Source organism: Bos indicus, chromosome 21 (assembly GCF_029378745.1).
Source record: "Bos indicus isolate NIAB-ARS_2022 breed Sahiwal x Tharparkar chromosome 21, NIAB-ARS_B.indTharparkar_mat_pri_1.0, whole genome shotgun sequence".
NCBI classification, from domain to species: Eukaryota; Metazoa; Chordata; class Mammalia; order Artiodactyla; family Bovidae; genus Bos; species Bos indicus.
Genome location: NC_091780.1, coordinates 19,784,983 through 19,807,706, shown reverse-complemented (window position 1 = coordinate 19,807,706; position 22,724 = coordinate 19,784,983). Strand labels below are relative to the sequence as shown.

At 47.0% G+C, this 22,724-nt stretch overlaps 2 protein-coding genes across 3 annotated transcripts; one reads left to right on the top strand and one right to left on the bottom strand.

Moving 5' to 3' along the window:
* Positions 1-1,653: 1,653 nt before the first annotated feature.
* Positions 1,654-12,582, bottom strand: MRPS11 (mitochondrial ribosomal protein S11). 2 transcript variants are annotated; one of them, XM_070775080.1, is made up of 6 exons: positions 12,427-12,582; positions 12,171-12,296; positions 6,493-6,591; positions 4,249-4,378; positions 2,731-2,837; positions 1,654-2,050 (listed from the first exon to the last, which is right to left on the bottom strand). In XM_070775080.1, exons 1-5 carry the CDS (start codon positions 12,489-12,491, stop codon positions 2,775-2,777), a joined length of 483 nt encoding a protein of 160 aa, XP_070631181.1. In that variant the 5' UTR covers positions 12,492-12,582; the 3' UTR covers positions 1,654-2,050; positions 2,731-2,774. The 2 variants fall into 2 exon arrangements, with proteins under 2 accessions (XP_070631181.1, XP_019839320.2); XM_019983761.2 differs by having other exon boundaries at positions 2,731-2,796.
* Positions 12,583-12,616: 34 nt separating this feature from the next.
* On the top strand, positions 12,617-21,903 carry MRPL46 (mitochondrial ribosomal protein L46). Its single transcript, XM_019983760.2, has 4 exons — positions 12,617-12,861; positions 14,167-14,353; positions 15,325-15,498; positions 21,509-21,903. The coding sequence occupies exons 1-4, from the start codon at positions 12,640-12,642 to the stop codon at positions 21,757-21,759; spliced, it is 834 nt and encodes a 277-aa protein (XP_019839319.2). The 5' UTR covers positions 12,617-12,639; the 3' UTR covers positions 21,760-21,903.
* The last annotated feature ends 821 nt before the right edge of the window (positions 21,904-22,724 follow it).

Here is a 22,724-nt window from a genome sequence, read left to right as displayed (position 1 = left end):
CTGCGTTCCTGTGACTGGAGCTTTGGCTAGGCTCGGGGGACGGGTCCTTCTCCTGCCCCTGCTGGTCCTCAAGGGCTCCAACGTGCTTATCCTGACCCTGTTGGCACTTCTGTAAAGTGAAATTGTTAGTTGCTCAGTTGTGCCTGACTCTTCGCGAACCCGTAGACTGCAGCCCACCAGCTCCTCTGTTCATGGAATTCTCCAGGCAAGAATACTGCAGTGGATTGTCCTTTTCTTCTCCAGGATATCTTCCTGACCCAGGGGTTGAACCCAGGTCCATCTGAGCCACCAGTAAGCCCCTCTTTTGAACCATCTGCCTCTTGCTCTGATTAACTGCTCCAGGCCCGCATGAGCCCTGTGTTTTTTAAGCATCATGTTTACATGCAGTTTTATGGTGAAAAGTGTTAACTCCCTACGGCAGTGGCTTTAACACCAGAAACCTTCAGTTGGGTTCCTTAGTCATTGGTCACAAGTTATCCTTCATAGGTCCTTCTCAGGATGGAGAAGGCAGCAGGGAGACACTTTCCTCCTAAATTCACATCTAGATCATGGTCTTTCTCCCTTCTCTAGCCTGTACAGCACAGCAGCTTTCCTATTTGAGAGGGCGTTTGTGGACTTACTACACGGAGCTCAGGCAAATCGCAGCACTTGGCTGGCTGGGCCCACGTGAAACCTGTCAGAGGTCAGCAGGCCCTTCCTGTAGACTCACCTCTGAGAGTCGTGCACCTTTTCATCTCCTGTGATGCTTTCATCCTTGGTCCTCTTCGTCTGAGGAAGGAGAGGTCTCTCCGGCTGGGCCCCTGGAGCCCCCACCTGTGGCTTCTGTGTAGCATCCAGTGACCCCAGAGCCCAGGCTGAGCAGGCAGTGCTACTTGGTGGGGCCGGCTGAGCTCACCTGGGTGGGGACTCCCTTTCCTGCACTTCTGTCTGGGCTCTGTGCTTGCCCATCCCACCATCCACACTAATTCCTGTTTTATACCATTCTCCCTTCCCTCCTTCAGGGCCACACAATCTTGGGTGTTCGGACTGCTGACGCCCATGGAATGTGGAAAGATGCCTTGACTGTGGGGAATCTCTGATGGTTCACGCTGGTTTCTTTCTTTTTTTTTTTTACACGTAAGGGTTGACATCTTTATTTTTAAAATTTGTATTGGAGTATAGTTGCTTTGTAATACTGTGTTGGTTTCTGCTGTTCAGAAAAGTGAATTGCCTATATATATTCCCTCTTTTATTGGATCTCCTTCCCATTTAGGTAACCACAGACCATTTAGCAGAGGTGATGGTTCACGCTTAAAACCCGATCCCAGGGCAATTCTCTTGTATTGTTAGGGCTAACTTTAGATGTTTCCATTAACAGTGAAACCTACTATCAGAATACTCCAGAGGTAGGGGGCAAAAACCTCTCAATTTGGGGTCAAATTACAAGTTAATAAGCAAAGTTGCTAAAGAGCTCTGAAACCTTGGTTTAGGGGCTAAAGAGGAAATACTTGAAGCCAAGGGGGACGGTGTCTGGTGCTCAGTTGCCCATATTTACATCTGACTCCTTCCACTGAGGGTCTCACCTCAATTCACAGTCTTGTTTTCAGGAACTGCAGGGAGGTTTAGGTCTGCAATGCTGGAAGCAAAAAAATTAACCAAAAACTCACAAATTACTACAGATGGTGGAAATAATTTTATTTTTTCAGAAGAGAAACAGCATTTACTGCTGGGAGTCTGGGTCAAGCTGTCCTTTAACTCCCCTTGTGTCCAAGAGAGGCACGGCCTCACTTCTAGCCACGCCGCTTTCCAGTCAGAGGAACAAGCAGAGGCCCCCGAGTCAGGAGGTGAAGCTCTCCCTTACTGTCTCAGGGTCTCAATGAGCCCTGCCTGGAGAGGCTGGACAGTGCATTTTCCACGAGGCCCAGCTGGAGGCAGATGGTGTCAGGTGTAGGCTTCCTGGCCCTCACAGCCTTCGCGCCTTCCTGGGGCGGCAGCCGTTGTGTGGGATGGGGGTGTTGTCTGTGATTGAGATCACTTCCAGGCCCCCCATGGTCAGGCCCTTGATGGCAGACTGGAAGGGGCAGGAGGAACAGGCTGATGGCACGGACCAGAGACGATGCCCCGGTGTCCAGACAGGGCTCGGACAGGGATGAGGGGTTGCGCCCGCAATCCAATCCCCTCCTCCCAACCCCTCCCCCAGGCCCTCAGCGCTGCCCACGTCGGGTCCCACCTGCCACGCCCCACCCTGCCCTTTACAACTTAAAGACAAAGACTACTGTAAACCTCAACACGTCTTAAGCATTGCTTTTGTAGTTCCCTCTGCCTGGAATGAGTCCCTCACCCCCAAACTCATAAACACACCTGGCTAGTCCCTTGTCATTCTTGAGAAATCAGTAGAAATGTCACCTCTATGGGGATCATATGTGATCACTTTGGTGATCACACCCAAGGGGCTCCCAGCACCCGGGGCACAAGCTTCCCTGCTGCACCCATGAGTCTGTCCCGAGGGACTCATTTGTGACAGGCCCCAGGGAACCCCTTCCTGTCCCCAGCAGGCACTCAGTAAGCGTCTGGGAAACTGAAACTACGTGATCAGGGCTGGCCTGGAGAGGTTCAGTGGATCAGAAGCAACGGAGACAAACTTCAAGCCATCAGGGAAGTCCAGTCCCTCCTCTGCCCCTACCCCTACTTCTCTCACTAACTGAAGGACGAAGCGCACAGGCTGGACTGTGAAGAAGCGAGGTCACTTACCAAGCGCCCGGGCCCCAGGCCTTTGACCACAACTCGGACGTGGGTCACGCCTTTCCCTGTAGCTTTCTGGCGAGGAGCAGCAAGTGGTTAGTGCTCCTGGGAAAGAACTGCAACAACCCCAGCCCTTGCTACCACCCACTGGAGTGACAGGGTTATGAGCTCCAGGGGACAGGCACCCACACAGGCAAACAGGAGAGGACAGGGAAGGAAGCAGAGGGCTGACGGCTACGGTGCAGGACAGACTAGTGCAGTCAGCTGGGGGCCCTTTCCGCCCGGGACGGCACTGCCACCTAGTGGATACTTCAAAATATTGCTCAGATTGTTCTCTGGATAAATGCAGAATTTCAGACCATAATAATCCCTGGACTCCTGGCTGAGCCTCAGTACCCTCTTAGAGCGTATTTTTTGACCATTTTAAATCTTTCATTACAGTTGAAAGCTTTCTTTCTTGATTATAAAGGCGGTTTATTACAGAAAGTCTGGAAAACTCACAGAAGTCACTCAACCCACCATGCGGAAGCCACCGTTAGTTAACACTGACATTATTTTCTAAGTGTATATAACGTGTTCATTTAGTGGCCGTTGGTGGCATTTTGATGGTCACTAATACAGTGCTGTCAGTATTTCGGGGCATGGAGCTTCATTCGAGGGTCAGGGTCTCCTTCAGGGGACACGCTGGGTTTGGCAGTGTGAACCTTTGTGGAGCCTGTGTCGCAGCAGCCAGTGTACAGACTCTGGGCCCAGACCTGGGCGGTTAGTTCAGGGAACCTGACCGGCTGCACGGCTCTGAGCAAGCGACACACTCTGAATCCCAACTGACTCTTAAAAACGTGGGTAATACTGAGGGTCTTCGAGGATTCAAGATAATGAACATAAAGTATCTGGTGTGTAGTAGATATGCTCTGCCCTGCTCAGTTGTGTCCGACTCTGTGCTACCGCACGGACTGTAGCCCGCCAGGCTCCTCTGTCCATGGGATTTCCCAGGCAAGAATACTGGAGTGGGTAGCCATGCCCTTCTCCAGGGCATCTTCCCCACCGAGGGACTGAACTCGTATCTCCTGAGTCTCCTGCATTTGCAGGTGGATTCTTTACTGCTGAGCCATAAGGGAAGCTTGCATAGTAGATACTCCATAAATACATACTAACAGCAGCACACTGCCAATTTGCTTCTAGAAAGATCTGCAGCAGTTCATGCTCAGTCTAGTACTGCAGAAGCGTCCTCACCACACCACACCTTCTCCAGGTGGACTCTCACCACAACCCCACCCCACCCAGCCCTCTGGTCTTTAAATCCAGGAGGCCTTTTGAGACTTCAGCACCTGGCCCCTGCTCCTTCTAGCTACCCTCACGTTAGGGGACCCGACACGAGTTGGCAAACTCGTGCTTCTGAAGGGCTAGTGCAAGGACAATCCTCCTCCCGGTGATCAGCCGTGCAGAAAGCGGAGCCCAGCACAGAGGGAGCCGGAAAGAACACACACGCACGCACACACACACACACACACACACACAGACACCTACCGCCGCGGCAGCTATGCCTGCTGTCTGTGCTGCGATGCCCGTGCCCTTCTTGGCATTCCGAAACCCCTCTGTGCCACAGGAGGCGCGGGCAAGGGGCTGGTGAGCGGCCGAGACCACGTGGATCTGTGTGCTGGGGACGGAGGGGAGGTGTACAGAATATGATGTCTGTTCAGGGGAGTGAGAGAGCACCAACCTATGCCCAGACAAGCCCCAGTGAGGCAAGGAAAACACCATTTAGCTGCTTCCACCCTGAGGTTATCAGATTTTGAACTCTGGTAGGAGGCGTCAGAAAAGGTCAGAATCAACCCCTAAACCTCTGAAAACTGACAAGTCGCAAACTCTACAAGAAGCTATTATACATGGAAAGTCTGTGTCCCCCCACCTAGATTCATGCTGAAATTCGAACCCCTAATGTGATGGCTCTGGGAGGTGGGGCCTTTGGGAGGCGATGAGGTCATAAGGGTGGAGCCCTTGCGAGTATCAATGGCCTGCCAGAGGGACCCCAGAGGCCTCAGCAGTCTCTTCCACCATGTGAGGACATGAGGAGAAGCTAGCCACCTGCAGCATGGAAGAGCTCTTGCTAGAACCTGACCCTGCTGTCATGCTGATCTCTGACCTGCGGCCTCCAGACTGTGGAAATAAACGTCTGCTGTTTCAGCCACCCAGTCTGGTACTTTGTTGTAGCAGCCTGAGCTGCTACACCAAGGCCATGATCTGAGGGCGCTGAGTGTCATCCACAGGAGGGGTGGCGTATTTTCCCCCTCACATCTTCCCTGCAGACAATGTTTAAAGTAGATTCAAAATCTTTTCTGGCATTCTCCAGCCCCCCACCTCCCCAATAAATTGAATTTTCACATCGCGTAATTTTTAATGACTTTTCATCACGTAATTTTTAATGACTTTTCATTGTTAAAGTTTCAAATATACTCAAAAGCGGATACAATAAAGTCTGAACTCCCCTGGGCTCACCATTCAGCTTCAACAATTAGTAACTAATATACAATCTGGTTTCATCTATAAACTTTGTTTCTTCTACTCTCCTCTACTCTCTACTAAGGGATTATTCTGAAGCAAATCTTAGACCCATCATTTTATCTGTATTTCAGTATATATCTCTAAAACATAAGTAGTCTTCAACAAGTTAAATTAAAACTAAGAATAACTTCCATAAATCCCTAGATTTGCTTTCCACTCCCCCCTTAATCACCACCCGGTCTCATGGGCTGAAAAGCCCTCGAGAACTCACAAGCAGGGGAAGTGGAGGGTGGTTATAAGGTGACCTGTTGGAACCAGCCCCGGGCTGGGGCCAGCTGCTGCGGGCCTGGCTACGGCTGCCATTTCCCTCCCACGGCTTCTTGGGTCTTCTACACCAAACAGAAGCACAAGAGGATTGCTTGTCCCCGAGACAACCTCAACAGAGTTCTACAGAGTAGGCCTCTTTAAAACAGCAAAGACACAAAGAGAGCTAGCCTAACCGTTACCAGCCTGAGAAGAGAGGGACACCCAGGGGCTCTGACTCTGGGCTTGTAAGATGACAGCTGAAACGCGTCCTACGGCACCTCGCCTGGCGCCTCACCTCTAGCCCTGACCATCCACCGTCTTTTGTACTGTCCTCTAAGTTGCTTCGCAGGCCACTGCTGACCAAATACCAACCCCATCTCTAAGTGCGGGCTGGTCTGTGAGGATGTCACTGATGTCAGCAAGCTTTCCGCTGCCAACACACAGTTGGGAACTTCCCCGGCACCATCTGAAAGCCACACAGAATGCGAATCCTCCAACCTCACTCAGCCCCACAAAGGCAGAGACCTGGTCCACAGTGGACCAAGGGCAAGTACTTTAAGTTGACCCTTATTTGGAGGTTTCCCTTTGCTTAGTTTGTTAGTAAACCCTATATTCTGAAATAATCTCCCTCATTTATTAATCATCCATCCCCAGTACCAACACTTAACAACTACACTTTCACAGGAAGACCTTCTGGCCCTAAAATATACTCTAGCTCTGGAGCAGAACCAGAAAATACAATTCCCAAGGATAGCAAAGGAATCTTTAACAATATGATACGGGCACCCAGTTCACAGTTCCATTTATTCTGAATCAACTTTATAAAAAGAGAGGAGATTTCCCCAAACAAGAAGGAATACTTGGTGGGGTGCTGTGCACCGGGGCCCATGTGACTTGCTCGCCCCCCTGCAGGGGAAAGAAGCCTCCCCCCCAGCCCTGCCCAGGAGTCCCTTCCCCACTTACTTGTTGTAGGATGCTTTAATATGTGCGATTGGGATCTCCTCGAATTTCTTTCCTGCCCACCTCAGAGAGCTTTCCTGTCCTGGAATTGGAGGGTAAATGCTGCAATTAGAAGAAAAATTTTAGGTAAAGTTGTTCTGATATTTGTTTTTCAATTAAAAAAAACAAAAAAACCCCAAAAAACAACCACGTAGTTGAAAAAAAGCCAACAGCATAAACAAACTGGTAACAAAAGACAGCAGCCCTCTGCCCGACCTGCTGCTGAGGTTGCTGCCCCCAACACTTCTGGTGCTGCCAGAACACGGCATATGTGAACACCGTCCTCCAGTGGCTGTTTCCCTGAGTTGCTGACTCTGGACACAGCTAATGACTTTCTGCTGGAAAGAGAACTTAATCCATAATCCCCATCCTCCCTTATCTCTTCTGGTATAATCAGATCACTCTTTTCTGTCCTCTATATACTATTCTTTCTGCAATTAAATAAAACATGGGCTTCCCTGTAACTCAGTGGTGAAGAATCTGCCTGCCAATGCAGGAGACACAGGTTTGATCTCTGATCTGGGAGGATCCCACATGTCTCGGGGCAGCTAAACCCATGCGCCACAACTATTGAGCCTGTGCTCTAGAGCCCAGGAGCCGCAACTACAGAAGCCTGAACACCCTCGAGCCCGTGCTCCACAACAAGAGAAACCACTGCAACAAGCAGCCTACACACGACACCTAGAGAGTAGCTCCCACTGGCTGCAACGAGAGAAAAGCCTATGTAGCAACAAAGACCCAGTATAGTCAAAAATAAGTAATAAAATAAATAAATAAAATTATTTAAAAAATTAAGTCAAACCTCTATTTCTTGCTGTATCAACCACAGATACCTCGACTATCTTTGTTAAAAACAAAGACAAAATAAACTTACAGTAATACTTATAAAGATCATTGTTGTTTAAAAAAAAAAAATCCAGTATCCCCTAGAGTGGAGGCCTGCACATTTTTTCTGTAAAGGGCCAGAGAGTAAATATTTTAGGCTTTGCTGGCCATGATGCTTCTGTTGCAACTACACAACTTGCCACTGAGGTGCAGAAACAGCCCAGACAACAGTGAGTTAATAGGTGTGACTATGTTCCAATAAAGTTCTATTTATAAAAATCACTCAACTGGCCACAGGTGGGTGGGTAGGGGCCAACTTGCCAGCCCCTACCAAGACCAGTGGATATCAGGCTGGCTGAATGGCAGGACCATGTGACTCTGATGCTTCCACTCTGCCCTAGATTTCTGGATGGGACCTAAGAATCCATTTCTGAAGTAGCCCAGGTGAGTCAGATGTGAACTCAGGGGTTCACCACACTGGTCCAGACACTGCTGAGTTGAAAACCCCCCTGCCCGCCACCCGCCAGTCTGCTCTGTCCTCTGGCTATCTCTTGCTCAGGACTCTTCATTTTCAGGTCGAGAAACAGTACTGATAGGGGAACAGGGAAGCCAGGCCTTGGGCTAAGGGGCTTTACCTTGGTTCAGAGTTTTGCTCACCACCTGTGTTTTTAAATTCCAGACTCAAGCAAACCTGCTGCTGCACCCTGCCCGCGTGCACAGATCAGATCCGTGTTTGTACCTGCTCAGCCACCTGAACTACGGTGGGCTCTGATCCAGAGAATACTATTATCTGAGCACCATCCTGTCTACTGGCTTTCCTGGAGATATTTAACAAAACAAAACTGTAACACTGTTGGGTATTCAGGAATTACAAGTGTATTCCTTCCTGCTCTGCCTGATCTTAGAGATGATTTAGCATCTCGGCAGGTTGCCAGCTTATCGGCTACATGCTGAGACTGACTGTGAAGGAGGCTCTGTTGTTATTTAGTCAGTCGCTCAGTCGTGTCGGACTCTTTGCGACCCCACGGACTATAGCCTGCCAGGCTCCTCTGTCCTTGAGATTTCCTTGGACAGAGTATGAGGCTCTGAGATGACATTAATGTTTAAAACCTTATAAGTTCCCCATTAATAATTTCTTCTATGGACTTGCAGGTCAAACACTTAAGCCTTCTGAAGTCTGAACATGCCAGCATTGTGCCTTTAATAGGGCAAGATTTTCCAACTAGAAAGGATCCGGAGCTTGAATCATTTAACTGAGGGTGCAGACAAGATCAAGCTTTTAAGCTTCCCACGTCCAGTGAACAAGTGGTTCACCCCAAGGCAGCCCAGGAAAGGGAAAGACAAAGCTTTCTGGTGCTGCTCTGCTGGCTCTTCACACCCATCCTCAAAGCACGTCTGCACACACAGCATGTCTTTCAAACGGCTGACGAGGACTGAAAATAGGAGGCACAGGTGGCCAGAGGAAAATACACAGGAGTGCCTACCGTCCTCTCTCCATGTCATGGTTTCTTGACCTCGGTGCCACTGACATTTTGGGCAGGGGGATTCTTTGGCAGGGGGGCTGTCCTGAGCACTGTGGGTGCTTAACAGCAGCCTGGCCTCTACCTAACTAGGTACTGACCCTTAAGCTGTGACAATCAAAAATGTCTTCAGACGTTGCTACAAGTCTCCTTGGAGACACAGTGGCCCCAGGCTGGGAACTGCTGGTTTACTTTAATGACTTCCAGCATTAAGTGGGCCCTCAGTACAGCTGGCAATCACACAGCGCATCCCCTGCTTAATTGCCCATTCACTGTCCTAGATGGCTAGTTTGTACTTTCTTTTGTCCCCTCAGACCTTCAACTCCTTCCTGCTTCCTTGCTGCCAGCTGATGACCTTCACAAAGAAATAGAAGCAATCAGGTTTTCCTTCAGCTCCCACTGCTGAACAGCTGTGCCCCCAGTCTCTGCCTTGTCTCCCGTGATGACATTCCACCTGCGTGTCTGCCCCTCAAGGACAGCACTCCGGCAACGTTCCTGCTCCATCATCTGCATTCTTCCCCCTCTCCACCGCATCATTCCCATCGGCAAAACATGCAATCATTTCCCCAGTCTAAAACCAAACAGAAGCCTCTGGATGCCAAAGCCTCCTTGAGCTCCTGCCCGTTTCTCTATCCCCCTTAAAGGACTGACCATACCTGCTGCTTCTTCCTGTCTTCTATTCTCCCTGAACCCACACCATTCAAACCTTAGCCCTTCATACTCCACCAAACGTGCCCTAGTCAAGGTCACCACAAATTCACAGTATTAAGCCCTACGAGCAGTTCTGTTATCAGTCTATGGACTAGTCAATCATATTAGTAGCATGTGATAAAGCTAACCTACTTTTGAATCACAGGAAAAAAAAAAGTCTCTCCAGGTTTTTTTTAGTACCTCTCTGGAGGGTCCTTCTTTCTCTTCTGCTGATTCCCCAAATCTCTAAAAGCCAGAGGCTCCAGGGTTCAGTCCTTAGACCTCTCCTTCACTTTACCTTCCCCTTCTCTCTTGATGATCTTGTATCTTATGATTTTAGACATCATCTAGGGAATTCCTTGGTACTCTCATTGCCAGGGGCCCTGAGTTCAATCCCTAATTGGGGAACTAAAATCTCAAAAGCCGTGTGAGGGAAAAAGAAATCATCTATGGATTGTTTTCCAAATGTGTATGTCTACCTCAGATCTGTGACCTGAATTCCATTTCTAATTGCTAATATTGTATCCCCACTTGGATGTTAATTAAACATCTCAAATCTACAATTCAAGCTCCTGCAGTCTTCCCCATCTTCACGACAACTCTATCTTTCTAGTTGTTTAGGCCAAAAATTTTAGAATGTCCCTTCAGTTCTCTCCTTTGCTCATACCTTACATTAACAAATTCTGTTGGTTCCACCTTCTAAGTGCATCTGTCTGACCATTTATACTATCTCTACAGCTGCCACTCTGGTCCCTGCCAGCATCGCTTCTCACTGAGATTATCTCATTAGTCTTCTGATTGCTTAGGAGACTTCTCCCATCTTCCATCCTCGCTCTCCTACAGTTTAATATCAACGCAGTGGCCAAAAGAATCCTTTAAAATGTAAGCATGAGCATGTCAACCCTCCACTTAGAATTCTCCAGTGACTTCCCTTTTCTCTCAGAATAAGGTGAGGTTGTCTCCTCACAATGGCCCACAGGGGACAACAGGATGTAGCCCTGCATGCCTGACGCACCCCTCACCCTCTTCTTCTCACCATTCATTTTTACTTCTCACTCCACTGTGGCCTTCTTGCAGTGGAGTGAGACTTGCTCAGACACTAGACACACTCTTATAATCTGTCATACTTCTTTTTCTTATTTTCTAGTTACTGTCCCCTATCCCCTCAAATTTAAGTTTCACCAGAGCGGGGATTTTTGTGTGTTTGGTCACTGATGTGTCCCCAACACCCTGAACAGTATCTGACATTGTTGAGTGACCACAACAGAATCTTTGCTTCAATTCCTTTGGCAGCTCCCCACTGCCCACAGTGGGGAGTGGATAAAAGCCCCACTGTATCTTGTAGTTTTAAACATCATCTGTGTGATGAGTCTTCCAAATGTCTATGTCTGACTCACATCTATCCCTTGAACTTCATCTCTAATAGCCAATATTGTATCTCCACTTGGATGTTAATCAAATATCTCAAACTTAAACATACAAATCCAAGCTCCTACAGATTAATGACAACTCTATCTTTCCAGTTGTTTAAGTGAAGTCGCTCAGTCGTGTCCGACTCTTTGTGACCCCATGGATGGCAGCCTACCAGGCTCCTCTGTCCATAGGATTTTCCAGGCAAGAGCACTGGAGTGGGTTGCCATTTCCTTCTCCAGGGGATATTCCTGACCCAGGGATCGAACCTGGGTCTTCCGCGTTGCAGGCAGACACTTAACCATCTGAGCTACCAGGGAATACCTTCCAGTTGTTTAGGCCAACGGTTTTAGACTGCTTGTTATCTACAGATAAGGCTCTTAGCATTCTGATTCCTTCTCACCCTGCTGGCCTCATCTACCATCTCACACACACACACACACACTTGACTACACAACATTCATACCACGTGCCTTACACAGACTGTTAATTTTGCATAAAATGACCTTTCATCTTTTCCAGCTGAGCTCCCATTCAATTCAGCTCTTAGCATCACATTATTTTCCTGGCACTCTTGTCTGATTTCCTCAGAAGTTAGACACTCATTCTTTCATACTTCAAAGCAACCAGCTCTTACCTCCAGTAAACTACTGATCAGTTAACGGTGAAGACGTGTGCATGTTTGTCTTTCCTGGTTGACTGTGAACTACTTGTGCGAAGGAATGATTGTCTGCATTTGTACCCTCAGAACCAAGCAGGTTCTTAGTAAATGTCTGCTAAATGCATGTGAAGTACAACTAGCACACAGAGGCAGTGTCCCTGGCAGGAAGCAAGATGCCAGTTGCTGGCTGAAGCTGAGTACAAAAACCACCCTGGACCTTAGACCAACTCTAAAAAACGCATAACAACCTTTACCTTACTACCCCTTCCGCCCATTTTGTATCGGAGACTCTGATCCCATGAGGGAAACAAAAGTGGTGATATTTATTATACACCTTCGACATCCACTCATTCATCAAAAGTTCACCGATCCTTACAACCTTTTCCAGTATTCTTTCCACTTTAAGAGGAAAAAGCTGAGGCTCTAAGGTTAATCTGCATAAGGTTCCACAGTGACAAAGAGCTGGGAATTCACTGGTGTTCTGACCCTGGAAGGTGGTGCTACTCGCCAGAAGGCTGGACCTAAGTGGCCCTTACCTGAAGCTGCTGCGGCTCGGAGCTGGAGCCGGAGTCTCCGCCTTCTCAACCTCCTCCTTGGCCGCTGCGTCTTGCATCTGTTGGGCGCTCATGTGGATGGTGGGGGCCGGCACTCCGGCCACGACCCTGCGGAGAAAGAAAGCTCGGGGAGGTCCAGACCTAAGCGAGTCCTAACTGGACTCTAGGAGTCCAAGTGGCTCATGGGACACGGGCAGGAGCGCATTGACTGTACGCTCGGAATGAGTAACCATCTTACCTGGTCGTCGGCGGCCAAGCCCATGACCGCAATAGCCAGGACCCAGAGTTTCTTAAAACCTGCATAACTTAAGTTGACCTCAGTCAGCTCCCATCCGCGGCGACAGTGGGACTTAGCTCTTCCCGTCATGCTGCTCCCGCGCTGCCTTGTGGGAACATAGGATTGGCCCAGGACCGCGCCGGGAACCGCGGAGCGTTGTGGGAAGTTTGAAAGATGGCGGCGCCCACAAGGCGCACTGTGTTAGGGCTGGCGAGGTGCTGGCGGCGGTTCGAGAGCCCCTGGAGTCTGGGTTCTCGTAGCTTGACCCTTGCGGCTGCACCGTCGAATAGCGCATCTCCATGGCGCCTGATGGGTGCGCTGTGCCTGCAGCGGCCACCGCTGGTCTCGAAGCAGTTGACCCCGATGCAGGAAGAGATGGCAGCCCTGCAACAGCAGGTGGGTTGAGGTGCGGGTTGTGGCTTCTAGGTGCATTTGGGGACGCAGTAGAGGTACGCTGGCTTGGGTTTAATCCTGGCCCCACCACTGATTAGCTTGTGTGACTTTGGGCAAGTCACTTCACTTCTCTGAGCTTCGGTATGCTTTCCTGCAAAATGGTACGTACCTTCTGGGTTCCTGCGGTACGTTGTACGCGTTCAGTAAGAGGCACGTCGTTTTCATTGATCTTCTCTGTCGTTACCTTCGGCAGCTCTCTGGAGAGGCTCTTCTTTTTTTCCGACACATAGGGGTGCGATGGTGAAGTAGACGGATTCAGTCCCCATCATAGGTGGTTGACAGTTTGGAGAGGAAAATGGCTTTGTCATGTGATGAGCGTAAAGAAAAGGCAAAGGGCACATCCGTAAGATGTCTGTGATAGAGTCTGTTTATGTGAGGGGCAGGTGAAGAAATATGGACAAAAACGGTGTATTGGCAACGAAGGTCCTAAATCCCCACAGGTAGTGATTAAAGATACTATGTCTACCTAGAACCTGAGGCGTTTTTGTCTTAGCTACTGAGAGATACAAGCTTCCTTTCTGTGCCTTTTATTTGGCTTGTTAACTTACTCTGCAAACGTTTAAACATCACCTTTTAAACTTTGTGCAGACACTGTGCTAGGTTGTAGGGATGTGGTGGTGAATAAGACAGACATAACCCTGGTTCTCAGAGGGATTCAGTTTGGTGGAGGGGGCTGTCAATCAATAACCAAATAACCACATGGTTATGGAATTGCAGTCTCTGGTGAGTGTAATAAAGGAAAACACAGGGTACTGTAATACTGTTTAACAGGGATGTTAATTTGATTTTAATGGAAGGTGTTAAGGAATATCTTTTAAAATAAGTGATATTTAAATTGAGATCTGAAGGATGAGTAGGAATCTCCCAGGAGAGCATGAGGGAAAACATTCTAGAAAGAAGGAATAGCATCTGTAAAATGCCTGAGGCAGGATAGTCCATGGAGAGTGAGATTCTGGGCAGAGACTGGCATGACTGGAGGGTGGTGAGTGGGCAGGCACTGCCAGTCCTAGTCCTCTCTTGGTTGTGGCAGTCTTGATGTTTGAACGCATTTTAATATTTCAGGAAATGCAGCTCAAGCCCACAGGGCAGTTTTCCTCTGTTTTCTTTGTGGTGTTCTGATCATGTGTCTGGTTATGTTGGGGGTAAACTTCTGAATCTGTCAAGTGCACTGTAACTGTGTTTTATTGTTTTTCTTTTCTTTTAATTTTCCCAGTTTGGGGTAGATTTTTGCTCTTTTAATTTTCCCAGATGGAGATAGAGAGAAGCCTGTATTCAGACCATGAACTTCGTGCCTTGGATGAAGCTGAGCAACTGGAAAAGAAAAAAAGTGACCTTTATGAAGAAAAAGACGAGAAGAATATATTGCTGGTGCAGGACTTGGAAGACATGTGGGAGCAGAAATTCCTGCAGTTCAAACCTGGAGCTCGAATAACAGGTTTGTGGTCTCTTCAGGCCAGTTAGAGGTAGGAGAGTGGATATTCTGATTTGCAAATAAAGAATAATTGCTTATTCTCTGCTTTGTGTTTTAAATAATAATTTCAAATGATAAAACTTTTTAACATGGGAGAACAATTCTTTTCACAGTTCTTCACATCCATCCTAATATAATATTTTAAAAGTCTGTGTTATTTTTGAGTAGGATGTATGGTTATTGAGGGATCTCTCCAGGTGGCTCGGTGGTAAAGAATCTGCTTGCCAGTGCAGGAGCTGCAGGAGAGGTGGGTTTGATCCCTGGGTTCAGAAGATCCCCTGGAGAAGAAAATGGCAACCCACTTCAGTATTCCTGCCTGGAAAACTCCGTGGACAGAAGAGCGTGGTGGCCTACAGTCCTTGGGGTGGCCTAGAGTCAGACACGACTGAGTGACTGAGTACACATGGGTGTTGGGACAGCTGGGTCTCAGTTAAGCCTCAGGAATGTTATCTGGATTTAACTCCTAGTTTGGGACTGAGAGTAGGGGAAGTTAAGCCTTTCCCACTCGTTTCCTGTGTTTTATCTGGAATCCCTCCCAAAGCAGGGGGTTAAGTTCTCTTATTCTTGTTTCACAGTGAAAACTGAAGTAGAGCCTGGTTAAGTCAGTAATAGTGTCAAAACCAAAGAATTAGTAGTGTCTGGGAATTGCTTCTTTTCCAAAGGCTCAAAGGTATTTTGTGTTCTGCTCTTCAAAGGAGGAGTGCAGCTTTGGGTTTCTTCTTGTTAAATTTTAGTTTCCTCAAGATTATGGGACTCTATCCTGAGAGAGGTCAGAGTTAGAGAGATGTGGTCAGGGTTCTAATTTGATTATAAGTTCTTTGAGGGCAAAGATTGTGGCCCTGCCTTAAAGGAGGATCCTAAAGCCCTAATCTTCTTGGTTCTGGCAGAACATGCTCCTCCTGTCTCCTGTGACCCTCCCCATCTCTTCTATACAGACGCTGACGTAAAGAATGACCGAAGCTCACTGCACCGGAAGCTTGACAGGAACCTTATTCTACTGGTCAAAGACAAGCTTGGAGACCAAGATGTTTGGATGCTGCCCCAGGCCGAGTGGCAACCCGGGGAGACCCTCCGCCAAACAGCTGAACGAACCCTGGCCACACTCTCAGGTGAGCCCTCTGCCTCACTGCTAAATCCCGCAAGACACACTCCAGACTCAGCCTCAGGATTTGCAGGCTGACTGTGGGCCTGGCTTTTAATAGTAGGCTAGTGGAAACTTGGGCTTCCCAGGTGGCTTTGCGATAAAGACTCTGCCTGTAATTCAGGAGACCTGGGCTTCGATTACTGGGTTGGGAAGATCCCTTGGAGAAGGGAATGGCAACCCACTCCAGTATTCTTGCCTGAAGAATCCCATGGACAGAGGAGCCTACCTGAAGGATGGAGAGTTTCAGCCTCTGCTCACTAAAGCTGTCTTCCCAAGAAAGTACAAAACATTCACCTCTCAGTTTCCAGTTTTGCATTCTTTAAAATTTTTCAATCTATAAAAATAGGTGATTGTAGTACTTTTTCTGGCTTAAGTGGCCCCGATCTTCTTTGGGGCCCAGTATCATAAAATATTTTGTCATCATAGCTATGAGAGATCCTGTTGCTTTAATAGGTTCTACTCGCCTTCCCTTCAGTGGCATTTCTGCCCCTCCACTCGGAGCACCAGTGAAGCTATTTGTTCCAGCGGGGTCTGGTGATCAACACTTACAGTAAAATGTGCTTCAGTTTTTATGGCACTCAAAGTGTCATTTCTCATTGTTCGTGATTTCCTGTCACAAAATTGATTAGGATTAGTTATATGGTTTTCTCCTTTCCTACATTTTTGATTCTTATAATTATGGATTCTTGAGGAAGTGGATTTTGTGTGTGTGTGCCTCCACATAGTATGAATCTTTTCCTGATCTGTTTTACACAGTCACTCCTTTCCCCTCGCCCCTATTAAGGCAGCGTTTTTGTGCTAAGGATTTAGAGGACGTGGAATTTCTTTAATTCTGTCACATCTAGAGCATGGTCTGTCGTACTCAGTTCTCTCCTCATCTCATAGTTCAGATCCTGAACAAGTGTTGCAGAACCTGATTTTAGGGGACCCACTGCCTTCTCAAATTGACTTTGAATTTTGGGTGTCTCACTGAAAAATGAGATTTTTCATTCCTTGGCCATCTGGTATCATTTTGAGGAAGATCCCTTGGTTGGTAATTATCTTTTACTCCATATTGCTCAGCATTTGACAATATGGGTTGTCCCTAACAGACCTGTGATTTAGATTCTGTCCCAGGGCCCAGCACAGAGAAAGCCAACCAAGAAACGCCCAGACTTTCTCTGAAAGAGGTTCATTTGCTTAACGTAAAGCATCAGCGTGGGGGACAGTTCACACATCTAGGGGCCTGCAGAAACACGCTTCGGGGACAGAGGTTGAAGGTGCTATCCCTGTGCTGTTCCTTGCCCCGTGGAGGTTTTAAAATGTAGTCCATTCAGAACTGATGCTCCTGCCAGCCTCAGCCTGCTTCTCTTTTTGTCCCTGTGGCCTTGCTTGTTGGCAGCACCACTTGACGCATTCACCCAACTAGACACCTCAGAGTTATCTGTGACCTCATTCCGGCATCCGCTAAGTTCCTGAGTTCTACCTGGTCTGTTCTAAATAGTCCCGTCTTTGTGCCTGCAGCTCTTCAGGGAGTCGTTTCACTTCCCACTAGATCAGGGTTTCTGAGCCTTGCCTTGGCACTCTGGAAATTTGGGGCAGGATCATTCTTTGTGGGGGCTTCTGTGGTTCTGTCTAGGTTATTTACTGCAACATCTCTGGCCTCTATCTGCTTGATTGTAGTAACATCACTTTGGTTGTCCCTAGTGTAACAACCAAAAATGACTGAATACTGCTGGAAATTACCTGGGGTGTGGATCTCTGGTTGAGAGCCGCCACCCTGGAGTACTGAGGCAGACACCACACAAGCCCCGTTCTTGCTTCTGTGTTGTCGTTTTCAGTGCCGCCAGAACAAGCCTTCTTAAACACAAATACCTTGTCACTTCTCTGCTCGAAATCTTAAAAGGTTTCCCATAAAAGCAGAATTCTGAGCACGGCCTACGCATACTTTTTGCTCTGGTCCCAAGCTCATCAGTCTTCCGTCTTGCTGCTCATTCATGTATGTTCTAAGTTCAAACCTAGCAAGGCTTTTGAATAATGTGGTATTTCTTGTGTCCCGGCTTTGGGGCCTGCCTGTCCAAGACAAAGCTTTGGTTCTACCTAGTCTGACTGCTCGGTTTTAAAAACTCAGCTCGTCCCTTCTGCCTTCCGTGGTGAAAGCTTCTGGGTAGAGAGCTCGACTCCTCCCTCTAGGCTGCTGTAACACTCACAGAGTGCCCTTACTCAGGTTATACAGCAGACACTCTCTCTGTGCCTACTTGTTGCTGGTCACTGTCCAGGCAGTGGTGTCACAGTGATCTACAGGACGCTACCTGGGCCTCCTGGGGGCTTATGTCCTAGGGAAGAAGATGCTCTTCATTCCATTGCTGTTTAATTGTTGATTAACAGACGATTTCTTCTCAGCTAGCATTCTGAAAATACGGATAGGATTTTGTCCTTTCCATCATCCTGGTTCTCAGCAGAGTACCCGGCACAGAGCAGGCACTTGCTGAATGTTTGCTGTTGTTCGTTTGCTAAGTCATGTCTGACTCTTTGCAACTCCATGGACTGCAGTACACCAGGCTTCCCTGTCCTTCACCATCTCCCGGAGTTTGTTCAAACTCATGTCCACTGAGTTGGTGATACCATCCAACCATCTCCCATCCAAATGCTTCCGAGATCAGACGAGATTGGGCGTGTTAGGGTGGTATGGCCGTAGGCCCATCCAACCATCTCATCCTCTGTGGCCTCCTTTTCCTCTTGCCCTCAGTCTTTGCCAGCATCAGGATTTTTTCCAGTGAATCGGCTCTTTGCATCAGGTGACCAAAGTATTGAAGCTTCAGCTTCAGCATCAGTCCTTCCAAAGAATATTCAGGGTTGATTTCCTTTAGGATTGACTGATTTGATCTCCTTGAAGTCCAAGGGACTCTTTAAGAGTCTTCTCCAACACCACAGTTCAAAAGCATCAATTCTTTGGCGCTTAGCCTTCTTTCTGGTCCAGCTCTCACATCCGTCCATGACTACTGGAAAAACCATGGCTTTGACTAGATGGATCTTTGTTGGCAAAGTGATGTCTCTCCTTTTTTATATGCTGTCGAGGTTTGTCATAGCTTTTCTTCCAATGCTGAGTGTTTAATGAGTAAATGATATGGTAGTGTAAGCACACAACTACTGTTCTGGCTCTGCCACCAGCGTGAGTACTGCTAATGAGACATAAGCAGCCTCTGTGTGGCCCCCTTGATCCTGTCCCGCCAGCAGCCTGTATGGCCGCAGGAGAGGGAGTGAGATGGTGGAATGAAATGGGAAAACAGGAGGGCCCTTTGCTACACTCCAGGCTTCCTCAGCCATCACGCAAAAGTTGGTGGCTGGGTTTCTTCCCAGGATCGTTGAGCTCAGATCCTCAGCTTTCTTCTGCTCACTCACAGTGCTCAGTTTCGCCTGCTGGGCACCACATGGAAAGGGGCTCCCCTCCTCTTGGTACCACACTTTCCTCCCTTGAACATTCCTGTTGCCATAACGAAGAGTGAAAAGATATAGTGGTTTCTTATAGGTGCATAGAAAATGAAATAGGTTGATTTATTTCAAATTCATTAAAATCATAAATAATATGAAATAATTAAAATGACAAAGGAAAGCTCGGGCAGCTTATAAGTACAAAAAAGTCAGAGTCTGTTCCTTTCCCTCTGTTTGGCATACTTCCTGGGTATTTCTGCAAGATGGTATTCCTAGAAGTGAAATTCATGGTCAAGGATGGACACATCTAAGATTTTGCTAAGGTACCACCAAAGTGCCCTGCAGAACATACTTTAAAAATTTTTCCCTGTCCAGTCAGTAAAAAAAAAGATCTTTAGATTAGCGGTCTCCTTTCTTTTTTGTTAGGTAATGTGTTTATTTGGGTTAGTGGCTACTGGTTAGAGTGGCCATCTCTGCGTATTTTTCACGTGGCTATTGGTTCTTCTTTTTTTGTGAACCGCTTATTTAGATTCTTTGCTCATGTTTATAATGAACCATCTTTTTCCCCCTTTCTGATTTAATTTAATCCATTTCCCCAGGTCATAGAACAGTAATATGTATCCATTGACTTAAGTGGAAAATTCAGAAACGTGTAAAGAATCACGCCAGTGTAATTCCACCACCCATAGATCCCCACTGCTGACATTTTATATTGTAGGTGAGCTCACATCATACGTGGATTCCTCATCTAATGCTGATAGTGTTGTTACTGTTTTTAATATTGGCAAAAGCCATTCATTGTATATGGTGAAAACGTATCACAGTGTCTGGTAAATGTAAAACTGTAAGAGTAATAGGTAATTTTCCCGTCTTAGAGGCAACCGCCATGAATAGTTTTTTTGTGTATCCTTTTAGCAATTGCAAGCACATACTTTTTTCATCTGTTCCTTTTTTCCATGAAATGGGCTTAACATGTACTTAAACATGTACATATATGTATATACACATGGTTACGTACCTTCCTTTTCTTATACACAGCTTTTAAGCATATCTCTGTATCAGCAAGTGAAGACATATCTTATACTTTTAACACCAGTGTAATGTTTCATATTTGTATGTACTGCAGTTTGTTTAAGCAGTCTGTCACTTTTATTAAAAAAAAGCTTCAGTGAACATCTGTGTACACTCCTTTGCTCACATGGGCAAATAAATATATTGAGGAGGGTGAAATTCTAGAAGCAGAATTGTTAGATCAAAGGGTTTGTATTATTAAAATTGATATCTCTTGCCAAGTAGAGCAGTTATGCTAATTATATACCACGTACATTTGAGAGAACCCAGTTTGCCTTTATCCTTGACGAGCAGTGTACTGCTCAAAGTTTTTGAACTTAAATAGTAATGGTATGTCTTTGTTGTTTTAGTTTGTATTTATTGAGTTATTAATGAGTTGAGCGTCTTTATGAGTTTATAGTTCATTGATAATTTATCTTCATGGGAACTTGTTGTTCACATGCTTGGTTCGTTTTTCTCTCAGAGTTGTTGGCTTTCTCCTCACTGATTTCTAAGTCCTATTTAACACTTTATCTTAAGATGCTCCTTTGTTCAGTGTGTCGAAAATATTTTTCCTAGTTTGTCATTATGTCTGTGACTTTTTTATGCTTCATTTTTCTATGCAGAAGGATTTTAACTTTTATGTAAATAAATATGCCTATTCTTTTTTGCATTTTGTGTCTTGGTTAGCACTTCCCCTCTCAAAAATGATACAGAAAGTATCCCACATTTTTTTTTTAATAGTACTCTTATGGTTTCTTTTTTCTTTAGTGAAGAATTTTAAAATACAGAAAAACTCAGAAAATATTAAACATCCATGAAACCATCACTCAAAAATGAACAAACCTTTTGTGAAAATTTTAACTTTGTGTTAGATCTTTGATCTGTAGGGTGTCAGTTTGGATATGAGGAGTGAGGTTGTGATCCAGTTTTATTTCTTCGCTAGCCCATTCTCCCGGTTCCATTTAGTAATTGATCCATTATTTCCTTGTCCTTTGAAATGCTGTGTTGGTGTTGTTAACCCATTGTTATAGATTGCAGAGATCCTCCATCTGTCTTTGCCTTTTAACTTCGGTTTTCACCTTGCAGCAGTCAAATTGGGACCTTTCCATACTTTCCATGTGATATTCCCTTTAAAAGGGCTGATGAACTTTGCTTTACAGATACAAGTGTCTCAGTCCTTCGTCAACAGCTGGTGACCGGGCTGAGTCTAGAAGCTCAGTGCTCTGACTCCCAGGTAGGGCTGTTTAGGTTGCCTTGTGGACTTCAGTCTGAGAGCAGTAGCTTGGCATGAGGAATGCACCCAGAGAATCTGGAACCCACGGGCCAGGAGCTTTTGGCTTGAAAGGAGATGAGGGTCTTCAGGACCGACCCTAGTCCTCATCCTCGGGACGGCGTTCCCCTCAGGCCAGAAGCAGCTCTCACAGAGACCCCCCAATGCTTTCAGGCACCAGGGTAAACAGGTGGGTGTGTCCTCATCTTCTACTTCTGTTCCCCGCTCCCCTCCTCCTCAGAAAACAACCTGGAAGCCAAGTTCCTGGGAAATGCGCCCTGCGGCCATTACAAGTTCAAGTTCCCCCAGGCAGTGCGGGCGGAGGGCAGCCTCGGGGCCAAGATCTTCTTCTTCAAAGCCCTGCTGCTAACCGGAGACTTTTCCCCGGCCGTGGAGAAGGGCCGTCACGTGTGGGCCAGCAAGGAGGAACTGGGTGACTATTTGAAGCCAAAATACCTGGCCCAGGTTAGGAGGTTTCTCTTGGACCTCTGACGAACCTCTGATGGACTGAGCTGCCTGTGGACAGTGCTTGGACAGGTCTGCGGTTGGGCCTCAAGGACGTGGTGCGGTGTTCCCATCTCTACGGGAATATCAAGCGGCAAACTAAGTTCTGAGAAATAAATGGGTTTACCATTGTGTGGGTCTCAGTTGATTTATCCTTTGAGGACTGTTGTCTTCTCCTTGTGAAGAGAGAGCCATCTCTTAGGGTGTTTTATCCTTTTTCTCCCGAGCTCGTGATTAAGTAGTATTGCATTGCTTCGTAGTGAATCAGCTGGCTTCGTGCGCCCAGGAAGAAAGAGCAGAAGGAAGTGAATCAACTTTCTAAAAACCTTGAGCTTCTGTGAAAGCCTCTAGGTCCAAGAAAAAAAAAACAACACCTCGTGCTCTGTAGTTTCTTAGTCATTTTCTGTTTTGTATTTCTCTTCCTACTTGATATGAAAATGTATCAATTTAGCCGAGGAAACGATTCCTTCCTTGTTTTCTGTTTGCTTTGCTTCCTTCCCCCTCCCCTCCCTTCCTTCCTCTTTTCATTTTTTTTTTTAACGGCATTTTCTATTTAAGCAATAGAATTGCTGCTTATATATTTTGAAACAGTCATGTGAAGTGAGCAGGGTCAGCCTGTTACCTGCCATCTTGGGGGTGGGAGTCCTGGTCAGGTGTGACTGGCTGAGAGTTGCTGCAGGTCACTGATGGTGCAGGAGGAGACTGCCTATCCCCTGCCTCTTGGCTGGGGCTCTGGACCCCTCGCCATGTTGCCTGGGTCCCCACTGGGCCTGGTGCCTGGCACATGGAGGGCACTCAGTGAACATTTGCTAAATGAGAGGAGGGGAGGGAGGGTCTTAAGCGTGCTTGTTTCTGCCCAGAATAGTGGTCCCAGGAACAAGACTGCAGTCCTGGATCCTATTAGACTTCCTGGTTTCCTCTCAGAAGGCATTCTGGGTTAACAGACTGGCCTC